We start from the raw sequence: 22,892 nt of genomic DNA, 5'->3' as shown, positions 1-22,892 counted from the left end.
CATGAAGTGTTTTCTCTTTCTTTGTGGTTCAGAAGGAACATCGCGTTAAGCTCTGAAGGCCACAGCACTTTCATCATACACTTGGTAAAAAAACTGATGAAAACCTGAAATCTAGCAGGAGGCATCGGGTTTCTCTAAACTCCTGCCCCGGGTACAAAAACCAGGTGTCTCAGGAGAAAGACCTACAGCGGTTAACTGATCCGCAACCTCACGAACAAACAAAAAAAACAAAAACCCCACTTAAGACAGTTTACCAAGGTAAGAAATGTCTATTTCTTTATTACATTCAACAGTACAGTACACTGAAATTGCACATTTTCACCAGATATAGCAGCATTCGGACTGGCAAATGGACTAATTAATAGGCACAATCAAAACATTTAAATACAAATACACACGTTCAAATGTGTCGTGGCCACTTTCCGACCACAACCAGATTCCACGTAGTAAGCTGTTAATTTACATGCCTTGTAAAACAAATTTCTACGCAGCTAAGTCTTCCCCTCTTCTCCCAAATAGCTCGCGACTCCGGTGGCAAGAAAAGACGTGAGGTCAAGTCGAACCCAGCCTGTCCTTTTTTTTTTTTTCTTTTTCTGAGCACAATAAGCAAGTATTCTCTCACACAGTATGTGCCATTCAGTGCATTTCAGGAGTTACAAAGTGTTTTCATTTACTTTTATGGTTTCCTTCAGACAACTACTTCACCTAAAGGCTTTCTTTTACTACACCGAATGACATTGTGTCACCCTCAGAGGAGAAGCATGTGCTGTGGACTGAAAAGACAGAGAGAGAGAGAGAGAGAGTCATAGCTGTGATGATAGCATCAGAGCAGGTTTATCCAAGGCTGGAGCTGAAAATGTTTTCTGGTCTACTAAGTAGGGCTGCGTTTCGAATTTAAAGTCATGAAAATATTTGGCTGATTTCATAATATTATTAGCTCAGTGAGAATTTTAGATTGAACTCAGGCAAAAAAAAAATCTTGGATGGATTCTTGTGCTTCGACAAGACGGAGAACTTTGGTACTAAACGAAGCATACACACCGAGACCTGACTTGAATCGTCAATGGTGTCAAACATTTCTTCACATTAACCAGCCCTACTACTGAAGCGGGCGGAGGTGAGGTTCTCCACCTTTTCTATAATGTACAGCCGATTATCTACAAGTACTAAGGCAACGACACATGTACCTGTTGTTTGGTGTGCTATTCTAGCCTGAAACAAAACAACCAGAGCAGCTGCCTGTCGTTTGGTGGCTCTTGAATGACTGAGGATCTTCACAGGCCCCAACGACAACTGGACCCAACCATTGTGGTCTATAAGATGAGCAAAGTTTGAAAAACAGCCAAGAGTAGAATGGATTCAGTAAGTATAGATCCAACCGCAGAATGTGAACGAAGACGGACGACCTGACAGCTCTCCAGAAGTCAAACCAAGATAATTCCCCTTTGATGCCACATACTTTTTATTTTTCTGATCAGTTGGTCATTTAACTGTGTTGCCATTGTATATTTTAAAGTACTAAATGAGTTGCTGTGCTGTAAACTGTCCAATTATAATATTCTAGGGTACAAATAAGGTTATGGTCACAGTTCGCAAGCAAAGACCACAACTGTCAATGGTAATAAAGTAGCTACTAACAGTTATTTCATTTTTAATCTAGAAATGGAGAATTATTCAGCCTAAAGATGAAGTCAGTGATTCTAATACTAGAGCTTTGTAAAATTCCATGAATATCTCAAGGTCTGCAAGCTATCTGTTTTGTGTGAAGCTGAAAAAAAAAAAACCTAAATGTAAATGGAAAACAAAGTGGCTCAGACCAATTCACACAACATTCTTCCAGCATGTCGTCTGCACATTCATGGTTGGGGAAAGAGGGATGGAAATTTTGGCAAATGCTCACTCTCTGAATATGCCACCTAGCTGAATATGCTAACTAGCTAGAATCACAGAGATATGGGCACACATTTGGGTTGTTATGCTTATTTCATATACGTTTCAGAATTTGGTCTTACATGTTGTTATCCTGTTCTCGCTGGCATCTTTTTAGTATCTTACGCTTCTTTTGTTTTACTGAGAGATCCTGTTTTCAACCTTGCTTTGTTTTTCCTTTTTTTTAAATCATATTTTGATTGTTGCCTGTCTCATGCAGCACTTTGGTCAACTCTAGTTGTTCTAAATCATGCTATACAAATACAGCTGCTTTACAGTTGGGCACTACTGTGCAGGCTCTGGTTGCAAATGGCGTCACCAGCACAAGATGGCTGCATCCACTTTCGCCATTTTGGCTTCAACAGGAGGAAGAAATGGCAAGTCGTTCATCTTTTTAAACAGTCTACGGTACGGCTCCATACAAGGTTCTAATCTGAGCTGTTAATAGTGAGAACATCTGTTTGATGAGATGCAAAAGCATCCTCCACACTGTGAGTCCAGTTGTCCTTGACCTGTTGGATATCCCACATCTTAGAGAATCTTCATACACTCCCCGACTGTAGTTGAACCGCAGTGCAAAGTGGGAAGTGCGACTGACATTAACACTGCATTAAAACACTGTGGGGGTTTGAAAGCAGAGGGCTCTGACTCAGCTTTTGTCAAAACGCAGTGTGCTGTTGTATAGCAATCCACTGCACAGGCCTACCAAATATGTAGCCAACACTGATAAATTATTCTGTGATGAAAACTGTGTAATTTTAGCTTAAAAAAAAACACTAAAGCCAAGATAAAGGAGAAAATGATCAGCTTCTAAAGCACTGGTGGTTGCTGCTGAGTTTTCTGTGTCGCAGCATCGTTATCAAAACCTGTCACCAGAAGCTGACACTGAATGTCAGTGAAAGCTCTCCCAAAAGTCTGATTATTTTATCACAGAGTCAGTCACTGATTGACACTAAAGCTTTGCAAATATTACATGGCTTGAATAGCTGTATTTTTTAGCAAACATTCCATATTTGGTTCTGACTTCTTTAGTTAAACGAAAAATCTGTAATTGAGTATTTAGAATACTCAGTTAAGGATCTAAAACACTACTGTTAAGTATCAAAATCCAGGTCTGATATTGTAACTAGTACAGAAAATTTTCTAACAACACTCAGCCCTGTTTCTGTGGTGCAAAATCACAGGTACTGTGCAATGTTTTCCCATCTGACAAGCCTTAAAACTCGTGGAAGTCTGACTCAAACTGGACCTTCTGTTCTGGATCTTCAGACTATTCTCTGAAGCAGTAACCCACACCTACTCAGACCTGTGCTTTTTTTAATGCAGTGCTACTTTCAGTCTGAACGCCTGCTAAGAGAAGTATAACCACCAAACAACAAAACAGGCCTGGTAATGCGAAATACGTTATGTAAAGATGCGTTTTTAACAGTGTTTAAGAGTGGATTTTTATTGTTTAAACCACAGAGCGATGCTCTCCACATACGTACACAGCGCTCGGCTGAATGCGCCTCTTGGTGTTGCCTGGCAGCTGAGGAAGAAACTTGAAGTACTTGGGCATCAGATCAAGGCAGGCGTCGCGGAACTTCTTGATCCTCCAGTAGTAAATGAGAGGGTTGAGGGCTGACTTGAGGTAGCACAACCACAGTACCCATGTGCTAATTTGAAAAAAGCTGTCTTTGTGGTAGAACCCGTCACTGAAGGTAGTTACCAGGCTGTAGGCAGTGAAGGGTGCCCAGCACACTGTAAACACAGAGAAGAGGATGAGGATGGTGGTGAAGGCACGGGTCTTGAAGCTCATGTCGATGTTCATCTGGAAGGGCCTCTGGAGGCTCAGCAGGCCCAGTTTGCTGGCCTGGCTCAGACAGATGCTATCTGGGTGGCTGTGGATGCGGATGGCGTTGTGGCGGATGGTGTTCAGGATTCCCATGAATGTGTACAGCATGACCATGAACGGTATGAAGAAGAAGACGAGCATTAGAATCAACACGTAGGTGTGGTAACCGGGCTCGATACTGTAGCCAAATACACACTGTGGGGCCCTGGGGGGAATCTGGAGGGGAGGGGAGCCAACAGCCAGAGGGAAGGATAAAACGAAAGAGAGTCCCCAGGTGACTACTATGAGCAATTTAGCTCTCTGCGGGCTCAGCTTATCTTGCTTCTGGACAATAATAAGAAAACGATCTATGCTTATTATAAGCAGTATTGCCACGCCTTCCATCACAAAGAACCAGAAGAGCATGGCTGAAACTCGACAGAAAACGTCTCCGAAAATCCAAGTGGTGGTCACGACAGTAACCAGAGCGAAGGGCATGTTCAGGATTGCCAGCATCATGTCTGCAAACGCCAGGCTCGCCAGGAGGATGTTGATGGCCGAGCGCATGGCAGACCTCTGGTACACCATCAGGCACACCACCACGTTTCCCGTCAGAGCCACCAGCAGGATGACGACCATGACGGCGCAGAAGAAGATCTGCAGAGGCAGGCCGACGCCTTGCAGGACCTCCGGGGCTTCTGCCGTCGGGGTGAGCGGCTCCGCTGGCGACCGGGAGCCCAGGGAAACGCTCGCCATGGAGACGTCCTCCATCGGCGGCGTCTCGGAAAGGTTCAGCAGCCCCGTAACGAGGCAGCAGAGACTGGCGTTAATGTCCCCGGCCTCTGAAAGGGGAACAGTAGTGGAGTGTACCATTCTTCCCCAGGGTGCACATGCATCGTCACTGGAGAGCTTAACATGACGCCGCCGGTGCAGATGTTGTCACTTCAACACAACATGGCGGCGTCTTCACGGACGTGGGATCCTAAGAAGTAAACAAAAACGCATGTGAATTCCGAGCAAATCAAAAAGGGCATGTTGAAAGCACATTAAAATAAATATTCCCCCTGGAGCTGTCAAGACAGTGAGCCTATAATCCACTCAGTAACAAGCCTGCAGCTCCCCAGTTAATTCACACCAGCACGAGCTTTTGTAGACTGCAGCGTGTGTCAGAATGACAACAAGTTTTAGGCTGTAGAATGCTAAAAATAGTTCCCAAGTGTGAATTTTAAATGTGATGATTTCCGATTGACTTGTATGCAAACTACTGCCCTTTGTCTAATAGAACTAATCACAATGTGCTTAAATAAAAGCTACAATTTTGTCAAAGAAAGACAGTTTAAAATACAGTGTGGTGATTTAAAAACCACCCTGATTATTCACGCAGTCATTGAGGCCAAAGGAACAGCACAAAACTTTGGTAGTTTAAACTGCTATTTGCATAATTTTGAAGTGTAACGTTAACAGATGAAAACCAGCCTATGGGTGATGATGCATGGAATTAACGAAGATCAGTCTGTGCACAGAAGAGGTGTGATACCTCATTTGACAGACATCTATGCATGTTCCTGTCATTTTTGATCATTTCATAAACAAAAAGGTCTACCGCATTCAAATAAGTGAAACCCCAAATAACAAAAATGTCTTGACATAAAGTGCGTTTTAAAAGCTCTTAATTCTTATCATGTTGATGCTGATGATTTGCTGAGCATCAAGAATGCAAACAGGTGGAAACAGTTAGGCTAACTCTGTCCAAAGCTCAAAAACACACCTACCAACACATTTGAAACTGTTTTATACATTTGTTTAATCCACATACAAAGAAAAGTTTGTCACTTAGAGACTGTGCGGAAGCCAAAAATTTGTCCTCACTGAGTGTATCTAGAATACAGATGCACATTTTAAATTGATAAGTATGATGAACATTCTTCCACGTATCACAAAGACCAATTTAAACAACAGAAATGCGACATTAGCTGCTTTACAGTTTGGTTGCATACATCACTGACCAATAGGTACGCTGTGCTAGCAGCCAACAGCTCTTACAAACACGAGCTCTGCCAGTAGGCATTAACCATCACAGAACACTTGTCATGGTGCCCCTTTGACAGCTAAACTCCCACAATGCTCTCTGCTTGGCAACATTAAATTGTCAACAGTTCAAGAGGCTTCACTGGGTGGAACAATCAGGTACTACAGTCAATCCACAACACAATTTCTGACTCACATCTTTACCCACTTCACCGGTTATTAATCATTAACATCCATTAACTGGAATACCACATCAACTTGTGCTGCAAAAAGATGCATGGCGAATTAATACCCTGAAAAAGCTTCTAAAAAAATAAAAACATTTCAGTTCATGTACAGATTAAGCAAACGAGATGTGATATGCTAACTGGTGCGACCTTTTAATGTCGGTAGGAGCACTTTTGAAGGTACAACTACTACCTGCTTTCCAAGTTATGCTAAGCTAGGCTAACCACATCTATTTCAGCATCGCATTTAGCACAAAGACCTAAAAGTGCTTTTAATCACAATTTAAAACACAGACTGTAAAGTATATTTCCCAAAATGCTGAATCACAACCCAAGCAAAAGTAGAATGGAAAATGAAAATGGAAAATATTTCTCCCAAAATATCTTTTGTGTTTGCCTGAGATGTGATAAGAAATCCAGTCAGAGTGCTTTTCTTAACTGCCGCCAGTAACCAACAGCCAGCGTTCAACTGGCTGCAAGTCAAACACTGCAATAAAAGCCCTTATCACCAGTATAAACATTGCTGGCTGTTATTTCTGACTGCCTGCTATCATTACAATAGCTAAGCAGCAAATGGCAAATAATAAATGGGCAGCAGAAAGGAGTCCATCTGTAAAGAGGATAAGTTACAAATTAGGCTTTTTCCATTAATTTTTAGCCGTACGTGGGCGTATACAGTACAATTATAAGCAATTACCGTGAGAACAGTGCGTGTTGGCCTGTTATGCAGCCACAGGTCGACTGCTGCTGCTGCTGCGATACCTGGATATGCAACGGATAGTGTTGTCATGTCACCAAAACACTCGCTGTAGTAAGAATATAAACAAGCTGGAAACAGAGATACTAGGAAGACTTTACGCGATTGAAATTGTCATGACAATATCCAATTGTCTGCCGCAATTACCACTGTTTCAATACAACGAAGATCTGGTGAATGAGAGGAAATAAGAAGTCAGATTAATCCGACCCACTTCCCATTCCGTTCGTGATGTGTTTTCTAAAGACGAGCACATCACAACGCTAAACACAGCATTCAGCCGTCCACCTCAAGGAGGACGGGCACTGCCACATTTCTTTCCCGTCTTTTAGGGGCGCAGTGACCTAAAAGGTTAAAATAGCCACTTCAGCCTCCGAAGCAATCAAGCAAACCTGCAGCGTAAATGGATGATCGGGTACTTGGCGTTCTGTAAGACAGGGAAGCGTTCAAATATTGTAGCAGCAACACAATTATGCAATGGAGAACTGCAGAGAGAATATGCTGAGAGCTTTTCACACATCTTGTAACCTTGAATTGCTGAGAGAGAAAAGGTTCATTGGAAACCAGCCTATTAAGTCCATGATGGTGTACACTGAGAGATACTAGTTTATAGTCATAACAGCCTGTCAGAATGCCTTGTTTACTGCAAGTGGCTTTGGTAAATGCACATTATGTCTATTATCTTAAAGAAATGTAAGACTGGATGGAGATTAATAGTTTCTGAGGAAAGATGTGCATTTGTAAAATTGAATACATTGACAATTAAAGGGGAACTTTTTTTTTTTTTTTCAACCTGGGGTCTGTTTCCATATGTAATTTCATACATGTGAGTGATGGAGAAATGAATTTTCGACATAGCTCCAGTATTTAGCCAGGTAGGCAGCTTAGCAGCTCAGCTAGCAGCTTAGCTAGTGAAAAGTATGGGGTAACTTGCCCCCCCGCATCAAAGTCCGCCCTAACGTGCTTTTTTTTCCCCCCACACTGACCGGCTCGGATAGTCTCAACAAGTGTCCCACAACATACTAGAGATGAGAAGTGAACGAAAACCTCCACATTTCCTGGCGATCGCTATTTTTGTGGTCTCTATCCAAATCTCAGGATGCTAGAAAGCAAATCTCATTCCGAAATCGCGCAATAGCTCGTGCCAAAACCGGTGTTTTGGCACGAGCTAAATAGCTCGTGAGCTGCTAGCTGAGCTGCAAAGCTGCCTGCCTGGCTAAATACTGGAGCTATGTCGAAAATTCATTTCTCCATCACTCACATGTATGAAATGACATATGAAAACAGACCCCAGGTTGAAAAAAACCGAAGTTCCCCTTTAAGTCTGCTGCTAATACAGGTGAAGACTTGGACTGTTTTTCAGCTGAGACTACAGCCTCATGGAAGCAAAGAAAAGCCAAAAATAAGCAAAAGGACAACAAAAGAATGAGCCTTTTTACTTAAAACTGGTATCATCATGCGACTGGGAAGATTAAAAACCCCCGATTAAATGTAAAGTTCTCGGTAAATAAGAGCAAGAAATGACATGACAACTGATTTTTTGCAACCAAGTCAATGTAAAACTTGTGGAAACGTGACAATACTTGTTTTCCTAATATATCATAAGGCAGTAACAGGTTTGTTTGTTGGTGAAGACACACCAAGAGTCTTGTATGGAGATATTTTAGACTTATCCGAGTGTATTAAAGGAGGACCAGATACTGGACTCAGATAGCGCCCACTCACTTGAATGGAAATTGCTCATTTGGTGTTTGAGCCAAAAAGAAGTTCAGCTTTTCAGTTTGTTTCACCGCCCACTGCACATGCTCATTAGAGTCCCCCCCCCACTGGTCTGGCCCATTATTCCTGCTCTCTGTAGACTTTACATTGTGACAAGGTCCTGCAACAATTTTTTAAGCTCCTGGGAGAACTTACAAACATGAAACCTCAATGGATTGAAAATTCAACCAAAAACGGTTCCACAAATGTCACTTTTATGATGCTTTTTGTGGCGGAGGGGATTCTGTCTTTGTCAGCGACCAACGGGCCAAATTGGAAGCAACATGGGCTTTCTTATTAAAGCTATAATCTGAGCAACTCAACAACAGGAACCCAGATGTGGGCGCAGAATTCAAAGTGAGAAAGATTCAGTTGTTCACTTTATACTGACAGAATGCTACCACAGTGTATTGGTAGTTAACTGCAACAGCTGAATCTTCACCAAGGCTAGAAAAGAGCTACTGTTCTCTTTGGTGCTGCAAAATGGAGAAAACCGAGAGAATTAACAAGCTATGCTGAATGGAAATAACAAAACACTTGAAAAGTAACATTTGAAAGCATTTCAGATTCCAATAAATTTGCATCTCTGCCAACGCAAATTGAAAATTGCAGACCCACATGCATTTGTTCACAAGTTACAATCGAGGGATGCGTTCATGGACATGTTCTGCATTAGAAAGCATGTTAGCAAGCTCCTGACATGAGAACAGCTGCTTTGTTTATTGTGCTTGGCAGCGTGTAACCACTGGAATACAGTGCAAATAATAAGACAAATTAGCATCAAGTTTACTTTTTCTGGCACATTCTGCAAGGTCATAAATTTGGAGTTGACTTCTGCATTGTCAGTCTTTTCATAAATGTGTGCTCAAAAATGGGACTTTTCATGACTGCTTCAATATTTTTTCTCATATTTCATTTCACCCATAACCAAAGATTATTAGCTCTAGTTGTCCAATATAGGATGTAAATAGCATGGCAAAAAATACCAGTGAAACATTCAGACTTTACAGTTTCTGCGATGTGCTAAAGTGGGTCGACAGACAAATGTTTCCGTAATTACCTGGGAAAAAAAACGTGATATATAAATCCGCAACTTTCATAGATATCATTATAAATGTCTATAGTTATAGTAAAACCCAAATCAGAGATGGTCGAGCAGAACTATCTGAACTATTTTGTGGCTCCATTGTATCAACAGCGGTTTGCAATCTTCAACTTTGCTGTCCAAAATGTAATAAATACACAATAAGCAACTTGACTTTCTTTCGCTCAGCTTGACTTTACAGATCCTAAAATGGTGAAATTAAGCAAATACAAATAGCAACACAGTTTTGAATGAAGGGAATTCACATAAAATCAGATTAAAAATACAACACTGAAAGATAGCATCTAGTGGTGGCTGAATTACACAATTTTTGATCGTTAAAAAGATTATGTACTGTCCATTTGATGGTTTTCACGAAGAAAATCTGTGAAATAGTGTTGATAACATGCCTGATTTTCACTCTATTTCTCTGCTTAGTTTAATGTGTGGTTCCTACACATATAACATGGAATCAGTGCAGTTTTCTGACTGCAAAATTTTAATTAAGAGCTGGCAGGTGACCATATGGTAACAGAAATCAATGCCTGACTGATAAATCTGTCCTGAAACTGACCCTTATATTTAAAAAAAATCAACAGAAGTACACTTCACTGGGAGCAGGCCTTCACATGCTGAACAGATGTGCATGCAGCTGTTTGAAACCGCTAATGTTTATATACATATTAGCTAATTGTGTCGATGCTAAAAGCACCAAAATGGTTGACACACACGACGGTCCACGCACAGTTTACATCTCTGAGGACGACGAAAGCAGCTAAATTTAGAGCTTAACTAAACATTTGTGATATTTTTTTGTAGTTTGTTAAAGGCATTGTGCTCGTAAAGCGGCGCTGGTCGTGTTAGCGTTGACATTACCTGCTTCAGTCCCCCATGTTGAAGCTTCAGGAGCGGCTCAAGTGGAGCATCTCGCCGCCCTCCAAAAAACAGCCTCTTCCCTCGTCGGTGTGGACAAAATTAATAAACAAAACCCACAAACGAGATGTTCTACCAAACTAAAAAACGCCACTAAAGCCTCCCTGTTTCCTCCCTGTAGCTTTATTTCACCAACAGTGCGACAGCCGGTGATGCCTCCACCTACACAATTGGAGAAGTGAAATCCGCATTTGGTTTCAGCTGCTTTGTTTCAACCGGCGGCAGCTTTTCCGTTCACGGAGCGACTAAAACTCAACGTCCGGTTGTTTTTCCTGCTTTCTTCGTCGTTTTTCTTTCGTCCAGATGTGAGATAAGAGCGGTCCAGTCTGCTGTACGGAGCTCAAATCAGCAGCAGCACTGTTAGAAACTACTCTCACTGTCTGCTGCCTCCGCAGACTGATACTACATCTTGTCTGCTCCTTCAACATAAGAGCATGAATAGTTGCTATTTTGATACGTCTATCACAAAAGATAAGCTGGGGACAAAAGTAGAAATATTACTTTGGAATAAAGATTACTTATCATATCACTTAAATTTAAAAAATAAAGAAATCACTTATTTCTGAAGTTTTTTTTAAAGAAATACTTGTAATACATGTCATGTTTATTACTTCGTCAAGGAACATGGCGGAGTTATGTGACGATTGGTGTATGTTTGTCTGTGTGCATCATTATTCAAAAATGGACAAACAGATTCAGATGAAATTTTCAGGGAAGATCAAAAACGGTACAAGGACGAGTGATTAGATTTTCTCAGTGATGCAGCTTATAGTATGAATGAAAGGATTTGTTAAAGATTTCTGTATCATGGAAGATATCATTGCAACATCACTGTAACTATGACTACAAGTTATTTCACATTTCTCAGGTGCAATATTTCAATTTCATGTACTACATTGTTAGTGTAATCTGCAATATTTCAGAATCATTTGTGAAATTACCTATTATCTCAGTATAATTTTTAACATTACATTACTTTATACTATTCTATTTGAATATGACTTTCCTCAATAGTTTGTGCAATTTCAGTTTCTGTATCATGTAACATTTCATTTTCATGTGCAACATCTTAATTACATGTGCAATATTTTACTTTCATCTACAACTTGTCAATGTAATGTGCAGTATTTCATTTTTCATCACATGTGATATTACTGATGATCTCAGTATATTCACCAGTATTACTTTATACTGCTCTATTTGCAATATTACTTCTATCAACAAATTTCAATATCATGTGTAGCATTTCAATTTCATGTGCAATATTTCACTATCATGTATAACATTACCGATTATCTCAATATATTTACCAGCATTACTCTTTTACTATTCTATTTGGAACATTACTTTCATCAATGGTTTCTACAATATCATTTTTTTTCTGTTATGTGTTGCATTTCATTTCATGGGCAATATATAACGCACAATATTTCATATTTTCATTTCTCAGGTGCAATATTTAAATTTCATGTGTGATATTTCAGTACTACTTGCAGCACTTTGATGACATGCACAATGTTTTACTTTCATGTACAATTTGTCAATGTAATGTGCAATATTTAATTTTCATCTCGTTCAGGTGCAATATTTCATTATAGCATGTGATACACTCATTACCTTAGTACAACTGCCAAAATTACTCTCTGCTGTTCTGTTCTTTACATTTTTTAGCTAACTTATTTTATTTCAGTACTGTATCACACATATATCTTATTGCTTTTTAACTTTTTTACTGCGTTTCTTTCAGAGCAATGTCTGGCACAAGATTTTCCTTTGGGACTAATGAAGTTTTCATCTTATCTTAAAATGTGCATACCTACGGTGCCTTTGAATGCTAGAATAGAATAGAGAAGAATAGAAGAGAATCTGATTTAGAGACCAAATATGTGACCACATTGCATGTAAATATAATATAAATATTGCAGGTAGAAGTTGTACAAGTTGTTGTGCATTCAGTATGTATGGACATAACAAAAACAGGACTGTTTTGTGATGTAAAATCTAATAATGATACTCAGGTGTTGATTAGAGTTCAGTTCAGCGATGGCTCCAGGGAGAAACTGTGTTTTTAACTTGAAAGTGTGAGCTCCCAAGCCTGCACAGCATTTTTCCAGATGGCAACAGCGAGAAGAAGTGGTGACAGGTGTGGCTTTCATCCCACAGAATGCTGTCGACTCTACGGAGGCAGCGAGATCTGAAGATATCTTCCAGTGTGGGTGGGGGAAAATATTTTGTGGAATGTGTAGAATATTGTTTTTAATGTGTAGTCAGTGTAGATTCTGAATGGTACAGCGCACATCCTGAATCCAGAATTCAACATTCTATTTCCTAGAATTTCACCTTTGATGTTGCGGCAACACTACACTGACTTCATAATTACATGATTTGGTTGCTGAACCATTATTCTGCAGGTGGAATTAGAATCACTTTTAATTTGTACTTCAAATTAAGCATACTTTAAAGAAAATTAAAATATTTTTATCATTCAAAAGCTAACTAAAGAAATTTCACACCAACATAACCAACATTTATAGAAATTCTTTTATCCTCTGGCTACAGTTTATTGTTTAATTTATACCTTAATCTCTCTAAGAAGCTTGCTATTTGTTTTCTGCAATGTTTTCTCACTCGTCGGAAACATCTACATTATTCTGAAGGCACAACAACACAACGTGCAGCAGCTTCCTGTCTCTGTCTGTGTCTACCTTGACAAGCAGCTTTGTGTTCACACCATCAGAAGCCAGTTGAGGGGCGAAAGTGCACTTTGAAGAGGACGCGCCTCTTTTCCCAGCGTCGGCCAATAGAAACGACAGATTATAGGAAGGGGCGTAGGAGGAAGTGCTTTTTTTGGGCACGTGTATCTGCTTGCTGTGGGTGGTAAAGACCACAAATGGAGCCTGTTGGTGCAAAAGTGAGCAGTGTTTTCACAGGATTATTTACTGTGCAGGGCCGGAGTGGGACTCATTTTCAGTCCTGGACTTTCATGCTTCAGACCGGCCCACTTTAGACCACGACCCATTACTATTAAAATCATGTAATTCTAGCCTTGCATGTTAAGCCTACAATAGCGCACTGTTCTGCAAAGTCTTGTAATTCAGTGTGTTTTTCTAAAATATTTCTAATTCAGTGCAAGTAAGGGTTGCTTCACAATGTGGATATATTTCAACATGAGTGCACATTTCCAACATTATTCTTTACAACAATATCAGAATCTATATTCTGTTCAAATAAGTGTTCAAGGATATCCAAGCCTTATGCTAACTAGAAGTATTCTGATCAATACTTCATGATCAATATTAGGACAGATGTTACAACTCCAGCTGTTCCATTAGACTGCAGTTATTCACAGAGAAAATAAAACACATTCCTCATAAAAAAAAAAACTAGATGGGACTTTTATTAGGTAAAGTGTTGGTGACTAAACAGTGTCATTAAATGAGGAGATGTGAGACTTCCACAGCATGGATCACCATCAACTGGATCTGCTGTTGATTCAGAGCTGAATGTCAGAATGAACTGAGCTAGAAAAGCTGCTTTGAGCTGCAACATTACGGTCTGACAATCCAACACCATCACACTTTTCATCTACTTGTTTTGCTTCAACATGCTGTGAAGTTCAGTTTTTACCTGAATCAATACAGAGATTCTATTTCCAACCAAGACTGGAATAAAAATTAGAACGTTATGAGGTTATTAATGCAACTAAATCCTTTCAGATGGAAGGATTTACTTCTAAGTTCTAGTTCAAGTTTCAGCTGGAGCACTTTGCATTCACAAAGAAAAACAGCAAAACCTTCATAGCAACATTTAATAAACCTAAAGCTTCCCTGTTGGCTCATGTGGCATCAGCTCCCTCTGAACATCTGGATGACAGGAGAAAAGATAGAAATCAAACACAGATCACAGAAATACAATTTATTCACTTTCATCATTTTATAAAAGTAGCATGAACTTTATTAAAACTGGACAACATCAGTAATGAAAGTAATGTTTTTATCTCATCCTATTCCCTTTCAATTGTGGGCTTTGTCTTTGTTATCTTTTAATGATAGAAAATAAAATGGGTCACTGCCATCATTTGGGCATAGAAAGTATTGGAACTAATGCTTGCTTGTTCACTCTGCTCCAACAGCTCACCTCTTCCTTCATACTGTCAGCAGTAATCCCCTCATCACTACTGGCTCTGCCTCTGACACTAAATCACATTTTTAAAATGGTCAAAATTCTCAGCACAAATCTCCACTTTTTACACAGCTGTCAGGTCAGTTTCATGAATGTAGAGCTGATTCATCTCACATCTCAGGGCTCTTCTCATATAGAGCAGGTCTACACCAGACTCTTCATTATATTCATTCTAATAATATTCACTCAATGAACAATCCTACCTCCCACTCTGGACTTGTGGCTCCTGGCTGCTGCTTGGTGCTGGATCTTTCTTTTGACTCTGAGGGCCTACAGGACAAAGTTCCCCAGTTATGTGGTAGCATCATACTATTATTTAAATTATATAACGTTATGCTTTACACCACAATGACACACAATTAATTGATTTGATAATTAACTTGCACGGTGGTTTGCAAAGTTCAACAAAGTCCGTATCCGTTTCCTCGGCCTCATTCGTCGTTTCAAACAAGCTTTAGTGAAAAAGTTTCCAATTTCTGCACATTCGGCTGCGTCTGTTTCCAGAGCTTTCCTGTTTTTAATTCTTGCCTTCTCCGCACCATCCTGCTTCCCATTTTTCAAACACCTCTGACCGCGTGCACGGACGTGTTACGTCACGGTGCGTCTGCAAAAAAAAAAAAAAAAAAAAAAAAAAAAGCTGCCAATGGAGGCGGCCCAGGAACAGCGGTAGCAGCAGAATGATCAACCCAGAGCCATGACTGAACACCGACCCTCACGGCCCAAACACCGGTGCTCCCGATTAGCCGTTACTGTGTGTCTGTAAAGATTTGAACAGGTGCTTGAAAACACAACACTGATAACATATTATCATGTTCATTAAAAAAAAGAACATTTGACTGACTCAGATGCAACACAAGATATCAACACATGATCGAAGATAAAATCATTTTATTTTCAAAAAGTGTGCGTGTATGCAGCGAACTGGTGCCACAGGATCATTCAGAAATAAACTCCACGTTGTTTCAACGCCTTTCTCTCTTTTACTTCACTGCCACATTATGGCATTAAAACAGCACATCCATAAAGTTGTCACCAATATTACATTCAAACCATTAGGGTGATGCTTCTATGTTTTCCAGTTTTGTGGACATCCTTGTGTAATTAACCTGCAGATAGATTGAATACTACATCAGATTTGGGCTTATTTGCCAGTGGGTTTTTTTTCAGATTTATGCAGAAATTAAATATTTTTAAAGATGTTTTAAATTCTTTCAACATCAGTTACGATAGTTAACACGTCATCTGTTTTCTTTAAACATAATTTTAGCACGTTATCTTCCCCAGTAGTCATTTTGTTGTCACCTGACAGCAGTATGAAACATTACTGATCACATTTATATGAGTTCTGTATTTATCTGAAATAACTGTGTGAAACTTCTGAGATAAACTATGAAAACCTAAACTGCACTTTCCTCTGGGAGGTTTGGATTTGGCACACTATCTGCAGCCTTGGCAACACGCCGCTACACACCTGTAGACTGTAACCCATAAGAAGGATGTATTAAAGCCTTTGTTTGCTGCAGAACTTATTTACCGCAACAAAACGCAGAAAACATATTAGATCTCTGAAGAACCCTGAGTGGAGCTAAAGTAACCTCGACTAACAGGACATCACTGCTGGATGAGATGGACGCAAATAAACATCCTTCTGGAATATTTTAGATTAATTTACTCAGTGTTTACTCTGAGTCAGCTTCATATTCACTGGCGACATATCACAGTTGTCTGTGTGGTTGTATTTTGTTAAAATGGACGGTCAAAGACAGCAGGCTACCGTCTATATGTATCATATTGCTCTGCAGTCCCTCTGCTGGATAAACAGTTGATATACATCTACTTTCAGAAATGACATGAATATGGCCAGCTTCACACTGGTCTTTTTTTTTTAAATTTATTACACTGCAAATATTCACTTTTTAGGTGGATTTACGCTAATAAGGCTAGCAGGTAGAGTGCACTGTAGTGGAGTTAGATTATCTGGAGATAGCAGTTTTTTTTTCTCCCCTCATGACCAGTAGATTTGTTGGAGAGCAAGTGCTATTTCAGAACACCAAGATTTTCTTTGGTTGATGATAGTCAAACATTTTTATACTATAACCATTGATGCAGTATTTGTCAGGTAAAATCCTTTTCAAAAAGTAAAATAATGACATGGAAATGCTCAACTACATGCAGCTCTGACTACTACAGTATTTATTTTGCCCCAGTGAGTACAGAGGTAGATTTAGCTAATAGCTTAGCATAAATACTAATGCCCCACTTCCACATGTGACCTGTATGTGGATATGATACCTACTCTTTGCGTTTACACCTGCTGTTAAAATGTGATTTTGTTCCCCCGATTTTCCGTTGCAGTTCAATCTCAATTTGCAAATTCGCTAAGCAGAACTGACTCACAAACACAGTAATTTCCAAGTCTGAGGAAGCAATGCTGCTGCGTATATTGAGCTACTTTAGCTCGGAAGACGTTGCATAACCGCCCAACTTGCGGTTCTTCTGCGCTAGTAGAGATACCAAACCTGGTGACGTCTCTATGGAACCAAATCAGCTTCTGGTCTTTATGCTAAGCTAGGCTAACTACATCCTGACTGCAGGTGTGAACTTCACACACTGACGTGAGACGGATAACCATCTGAACATGTTACTAAGACAACAAACAAAGACGTACATTTTTCTAAATGTGCTGAAGTTTCTCGACCTATCATTGGACCTCATTTTAAGATCCCAATAAACCTCTGAAAATCTTAGTATGAATACGTTTGCATTGTATACTGACAGTCAATAGAAACTTTGAGGTAGAAATGTACACAGAATTCTACTTGTAGGGGGGTTATAATTATTCATTGTGGATTTACTGATGATCTCGTGCCCTGGTAGTTGAGATGATGATGAGTTGTCATTTTGTCGTGATTCATTGCACATGGGTTGGTCACTTTGCAAAAGTGAACCAAATACACACCAAGCAATACTCAGTGAGGATCTGCACAGTTTGAGAATGGGTTTTGAAGGCCTATATAAAGGCCCAAAAAAGGCCACCATTGTTAGTCCAGTGAACAGCATCATGCCGCGTCTATCACATGAACAACGTCTCCGGGCACTGGGTATGGTGGAGGCCGGTTTGAGCTACAGTGATGTAGCCAGGCGTATGGGCTGTTCCCAACCCACAATCAGAAGCCTGGTCCAAAGCATGCGCCGACGGATTGCTGCCTGCATCGAAGCAAATGGAGGCCATACTGGGTATTGACTGTTGTGACTTTGTGTTTGGCAGGTGCCGTTTTCTTTTGTGAAATTCTTTATTTTGAAATCATTCTTGAAACTTTAGATTTTTGTTTCTGTATGCCAATATGCTAAACAAATGATTCATATGAAGAAAATCCAGTTTGGGGCTTCAAAATAAAAATTATGTTGAAAATATGGTCTCAAAGTTTCTATTGACTGTCAGTGTAGTTTCATCTGACGAGTCACCAAAAGGTTTCCAAAGAAACAGTGCTGTATTTTCATATTAAATGTCAGCAATTCACTTTTCTGAATTCGTGTCCATACACCAACCTTCAGTCACCAATAAACCTCATACTGCGTCCATCAGTTTCAGTCAGGTCACTCTCCCAAAGCAATACACTGAAAGACATAAATAAATCTGTAAGTATATTCCCATTTAACAGCTATTCACCAAAAGACTCGAGTCCTACGAGGCCTTTATCTGTTTGCCAGTTCCGGACTTGGGAGGAATGATCTCGACCTTGAAAGGGACGAAGAACTCTAGAACAGCTTTTGTGTCTTTCAAGTCTAGACAATACTCCTGTGCGATCTTTTCTGGCGTCCAGGTCTGAGGCTGGTGCTGGTGGCCGCCGAGGGCCTTCATGGCCTCAACGATGGTCAGTTTGCCTTTAGGAACGTCTGTGAGCTCCACCGTGCCGAACATGTCTCCTGGTAAACTGAACTTGAGGGGGCGTCGGCCTGTTTCTTTCCCTGTAGTCACTGCCTTCGAATCCTGTTGGAACATCAAGCAACAGACAATGAGCGTAAATTACTTTTTCAAAAATCTGCTTTTTGTTAAGCAAAAAATGTCTTTACAGGATAGGATTTGGAACTCGTGACGGCCTCAAATTCTCTATGAATATTGTCTCGGCAACAAAAATAGGCTGGATGTAGTTGCATGTTTTGTTCTGTTTTTTTAAAATGTCAGATGGACAAGAATGCTGTGGGAAAACTATCTCTTTTGCACTTAATTTAGACCCTGGTTATTCTCTGTAAAAACGCACCGAGTTCCTCACAAGGTTCCTGTTCATGGAGAAAGTTCCTGCACTGTCTCAGGGTTCATTAGCTTGCTAGCTGTGTATCGTACTAATATAATAATAACAATACTTTATTTATATAGAACCCTTGAGAACGGCATTCACAAAGTGCTTTGACACTCAAGTCCAATCAAGCAAGACATAAAGAAACAAGGCAGAGCAGTCCAATAAAAAAAAAAAAAAAAAAAAAAAATCACAAAAATGATAAGTTTAATGAATAATTAGCTGGATTAGGAGGCATATTAAACAAAGGAACTAGGCAGTTTAAAAATGAAGAATAAGGCTGAAAATTAAGTTACAAATTTAACAAATCTGAGAATGAAAGATGATACCGCACCAAAGAACTAGGCAGCTAAAATTAAAATAAAGCAAGACAGAGCATGTAAAATACACAGGATGAAATACATAATAGAATACTAAAACTAGTTAAATTTAAAAGCAAGTTTATAAAAGTGGGTTGAAAGAAGTGGCTGATTCTGCAAACCTCAATGAATTGAATTAAAAATGTAACAAATCCTGAAAGAGGTAATTTGTATCATAGAAACCACAGAGAATTACCACCATACCTCTGTTGTTCCCTTCAACACTACAGAGCCTTGTTGGTTTAGTTGGCTGATCGCAAACTTTACTGTTTTGGTTTGGGCTGTAAAGGTTTGTGCATTTATCCCAAACTGTTTGGTACAAAAAATGAGACTTCTGTTCGGGACACCTGTGATCAAACACACTTGCTCTTAGAATTCTATTTATGTCAGTGTACTAGCTTGGCTCAGCACTCGGAACAAAAATTCTAGACCATGATTTCCCCACAAAGCTTCGTAGCACATTAGTAGGGTTAGCCTTTCAAGCTGCAGACACCATTAAATCATTATGAATTTTGTATGAGTTTTTTCCAAACTCATACGACACCTTTTTAATCAGACTTTATGCTTGCAAAACCTGCAGCTTCTCTCCATGTGGAGCTGACATAAAATTCATTCCAACAAGGTGGAGATGGAGGTCATTTTGCTTTGTTAACAGCATTAACAATATTCAGAAAGGTCCCAGTTCAGTTTATCACAAGCATTCAGTCTCAGCAAGATTTGTCCAAGTTAGAGGCATCAGGTAACACTTTCGGTTGCTTAAACGGCAGACATGTGTAACAATGACTTCTCTGAATGCACTTGTTCATTTAACAAACACCATCATATGCCATATGCATCAGGATAATGGTAGGTTTGAAAGATAGATGCTGTCCAAGCCTGTGCAGCAGCTAACGGCAGACAAGCACAGATTGATATGGAGCTAATGCATCCTTCCAGTACAACAGACAAACAAAACATTGTTTAACAAATGACTCAGAGAAAAGACTCAGGTCATCTGCTGGCCACAAGCTGAATCACCTATTCAAACAGTACATATACTCACACAAGAATGAAGCAAATAGAGTTTTGAACACTGATTTAATAAACACTAAGCACTTAAAATAAGTAAAACAGTTATTTTTTTGCATTTTATACTGCAAATAGTAGCACCCTGGTACTCAGTTTATCAGCTGCAATGGTATTCAGGTGAAATGGAAATGTAGTTTCTCAGTTTAGGAGAGAAACAGTGTCCTGAATGACATAACTCATGGTATATACATTGTGCTGCTTTTTTATTTTTTAAATCAGGAGCCTCGACCTCTTGGCCTGAAGTCTCCAGCTCTGTATAAAAGACTCTACCTGCTTTACGACTACAGACTGTGGCTGTTTATTGTGGCATTAAAAGCCTGAGGAAATACACTCAGAGTTCATACAGCCAGTAATGTCTGAATGATCTCGTCGTGTCATTATTGAAGCCAAATAAAACACCAAAGAGCCAGTCAGAGAGGGAGAAACAGACGGTGTCTTGGACTGACCTCTGCTGGAGCGGCTACTGGGTCTGTGGACTCCACGTACACGGACCGGAGGGCGGTCAGCAGCGTGTCGTTCTTCTGGTTCACTGCGTCCGCTGCTGAAACACACAACACAGACCCTTCAGTAGGTGAAATGTTCTAGAAGTTCCTGTGGACAAGCTTAAAGAACGAGACCGACACGACTTGACCCCGAGGTTAACTTGTGTAACCAGCTAGCGGAGCTCCGGGAGACTCACCCTCCGGGCTGGAGGCAGTCAGCGGCAGGTTGTCCGGGTGCCGAGGCGCCATTCTCGGCTTCTCCTTGGCGAGTTCTCGGTGCACCCGGTTCTCTAGGTTGAAATTTCGGAACATACGTCCAACCCGGGCACCCATGTTGTACGACTTATCCAACACCGCTACGAATAAAGTTTCTTCAAAACGTCGACGGCGCACGAGAAGGTTCTTTTCAGAAAGGAAAGGCGAAGTGAGAAGCAGCGACGCCGTGTGGTCGGAGGAGGTCAGCACGCATTTAAAATTAACAAATACATACCTAAATATGAAAAAAAATGCAAAATTACATTTTAGGACTCAAAAAGGATATCATTAAATAATTGGATTTGGATTTATGTTTACATTTCCATATATCATCTTCTATTTATGCTATTTCTGTATTTCTAATAACATTACTTTATTTCTTTACTTCTGTATTTCTGTGTCTATATATATTTTTATAAGATGTATATAGCTCTTACCTCACTCAAAGCCTCTAGTTCATAGGTTAGTTGTGACTTAAAGGTAACAAATGGTGAAAACCCATTTTTGTTTTGTCAAATAAAAACTGAAAATATTGAAACATTTATTTCTGTTATTCCACAAGCCAACCTATAACCAGTTAGCCTCCCAGCTTTATGAGCAACTTTTACAACTTTTCTAGTCCTTAAATAAAATTTTCTTCAACTGTATAAAAGATCATTTCATTATTATGTTGCCGAGAAACTACAAGCTCTGAACAGTGACGACAGCAGACATAAGGGCAAAAAAAAGCTTGTTCTGATTCTGAACAACTAAACACTGCTCATGTATTAAAATTAATAACCATTGTATAAAGGGATTAAAGTAAACACAGTAAACTGGGAACTGTTTCAACAATGAAAGTACAATGCTGCAAGTGTGGCCATAACAAAGTCTTTATGGTGTGTTTCAGTCAGAGTCCTTGAACAGTCAGCAGATGGCAGCATATTCGTATTCTATCACCTTCAAAGAGGCCTCAACACCTCTGGCCTCTTTCTGAAGTTCATATTTTATCAGAGCTGTTTCACACACAAACTGAACCTCCACCCATTTGGCACAAAGAAGTTTAATTCGTTAGTGCAGCAAAAGTAAATGAATGTCTATTGCAGACAACAGAGACGAGTCTTCATATAAGGGAAGTCGTATGGAGCGAACATCTGGAAGTGATTATCTGCTCAATCATAACAAAACAACCCGCAGCATTTTTTTGCGTGTGCAAAGAAAGGAGTGGAAAAATATTCTCTTCACTTCACTTCACTCACTAAGTGGAGTTTGACTCCCAAGTTAGGAGTTGATGGAAGTCAACAAAAGGCCAGAGATGCTTCTCCGGAACATCAGAGGGCTGCAAACAGCTGGGCTTCCTCACCCACATGAATACGAGACAGATTATGGGGGAAAAAAAGAACAGACACCGGAACAAATAAAGAATATTCCCACTGCTTTGGCACCAAAAATACTGCAAAATAGAAGGAAATAAGCCTCCCATAAAAACACACATAACTTCACTTTAATAAAATATATTTTCATTCCTTGATTTTACATGAGATCACGCACATTTGTATGTATTTTCTAACGTTTACTGACTTAAAATATCTAATAATACTATATACATAGCTTTATATCATGATAGACGATATATTAAAACTGTACTGTGACACAATACCCACGCTTATAGATATTATTCATGGATGAAAACAATTTTTAATGTAAAAACATCTGTATTCAAGATAGTTCTCATTATAC

General features: G+C 39.7%; 2 protein-coding genes across 3 annotated transcripts; both read right to left on the bottom strand.

Annotated features, from left to right (window-relative positions):
- Positions 1-249: 249 nt before the first annotated feature.
- On the bottom strand, positions 250-10,937 carry gpr63 (G protein-coupled receptor 63). The gene is made up of 2 exons (XM_022193786.2): positions 10,473-10,937; positions 250-4,724 (listed from the first exon to the last, which is right to left on the bottom strand). The coding sequence occupies exon 2, from the start codon at positions 4,613-4,615 to the stop codon at positions 3,383-3,385; it is 1,233 nt and encodes a 410-aa protein (XP_022049478.1). The 5' UTR covers positions 4,616-4,724; positions 10,473-10,937; the 3' UTR covers positions 250-3,382.
- A 4,645-nt stretch (positions 10,938-15,582) lies between these two features.
- Positions 15,583-21,309, bottom strand: ndufaf4 (NADH:ubiquinone oxidoreductase complex assembly factor 4). Of its 2 annotated transcripts, none has more exons than XM_022193783.2 (3): positions 21,116-21,309; positions 20,883-20,974; positions 15,583-18,702 (listed from the first exon to the last, which is right to left on the bottom strand). In XM_022193783.2, exons 1-3 carry the CDS (start codon positions 21,249-21,251, stop codon positions 18,397-18,399), a joined length of 534 nt encoding a protein of 177 aa, XP_022049475.1. In that variant the 5' UTR covers positions 21,252-21,309; the 3' UTR covers positions 15,583-18,396. The 2 variants fall into 2 exon arrangements, with proteins under 2 accessions (XP_022049475.1, XP_022049474.1); XM_022193782.2 differs by having other exon boundaries at positions 20,883-20,977; positions 21,116-21,308.
- Positions 21,310-22,892: the final 1,583 nt, after the last annotated feature.

Source organism: Acanthochromis polyacanthus, chromosome 16 (assembly GCF_021347895.1).
Source record: "Acanthochromis polyacanthus isolate Apoly-LR-REF ecotype Palm Island chromosome 16, KAUST_Apoly_ChrSc, whole genome shotgun sequence".
Lineage (NCBI taxonomy): Eukaryota > Metazoa > Chordata > Actinopteri > Pomacentridae > Acanthochromis > Acanthochromis polyacanthus.
This window is presented reverse-complemented; position numbering and strand designations above follow the sequence as displayed.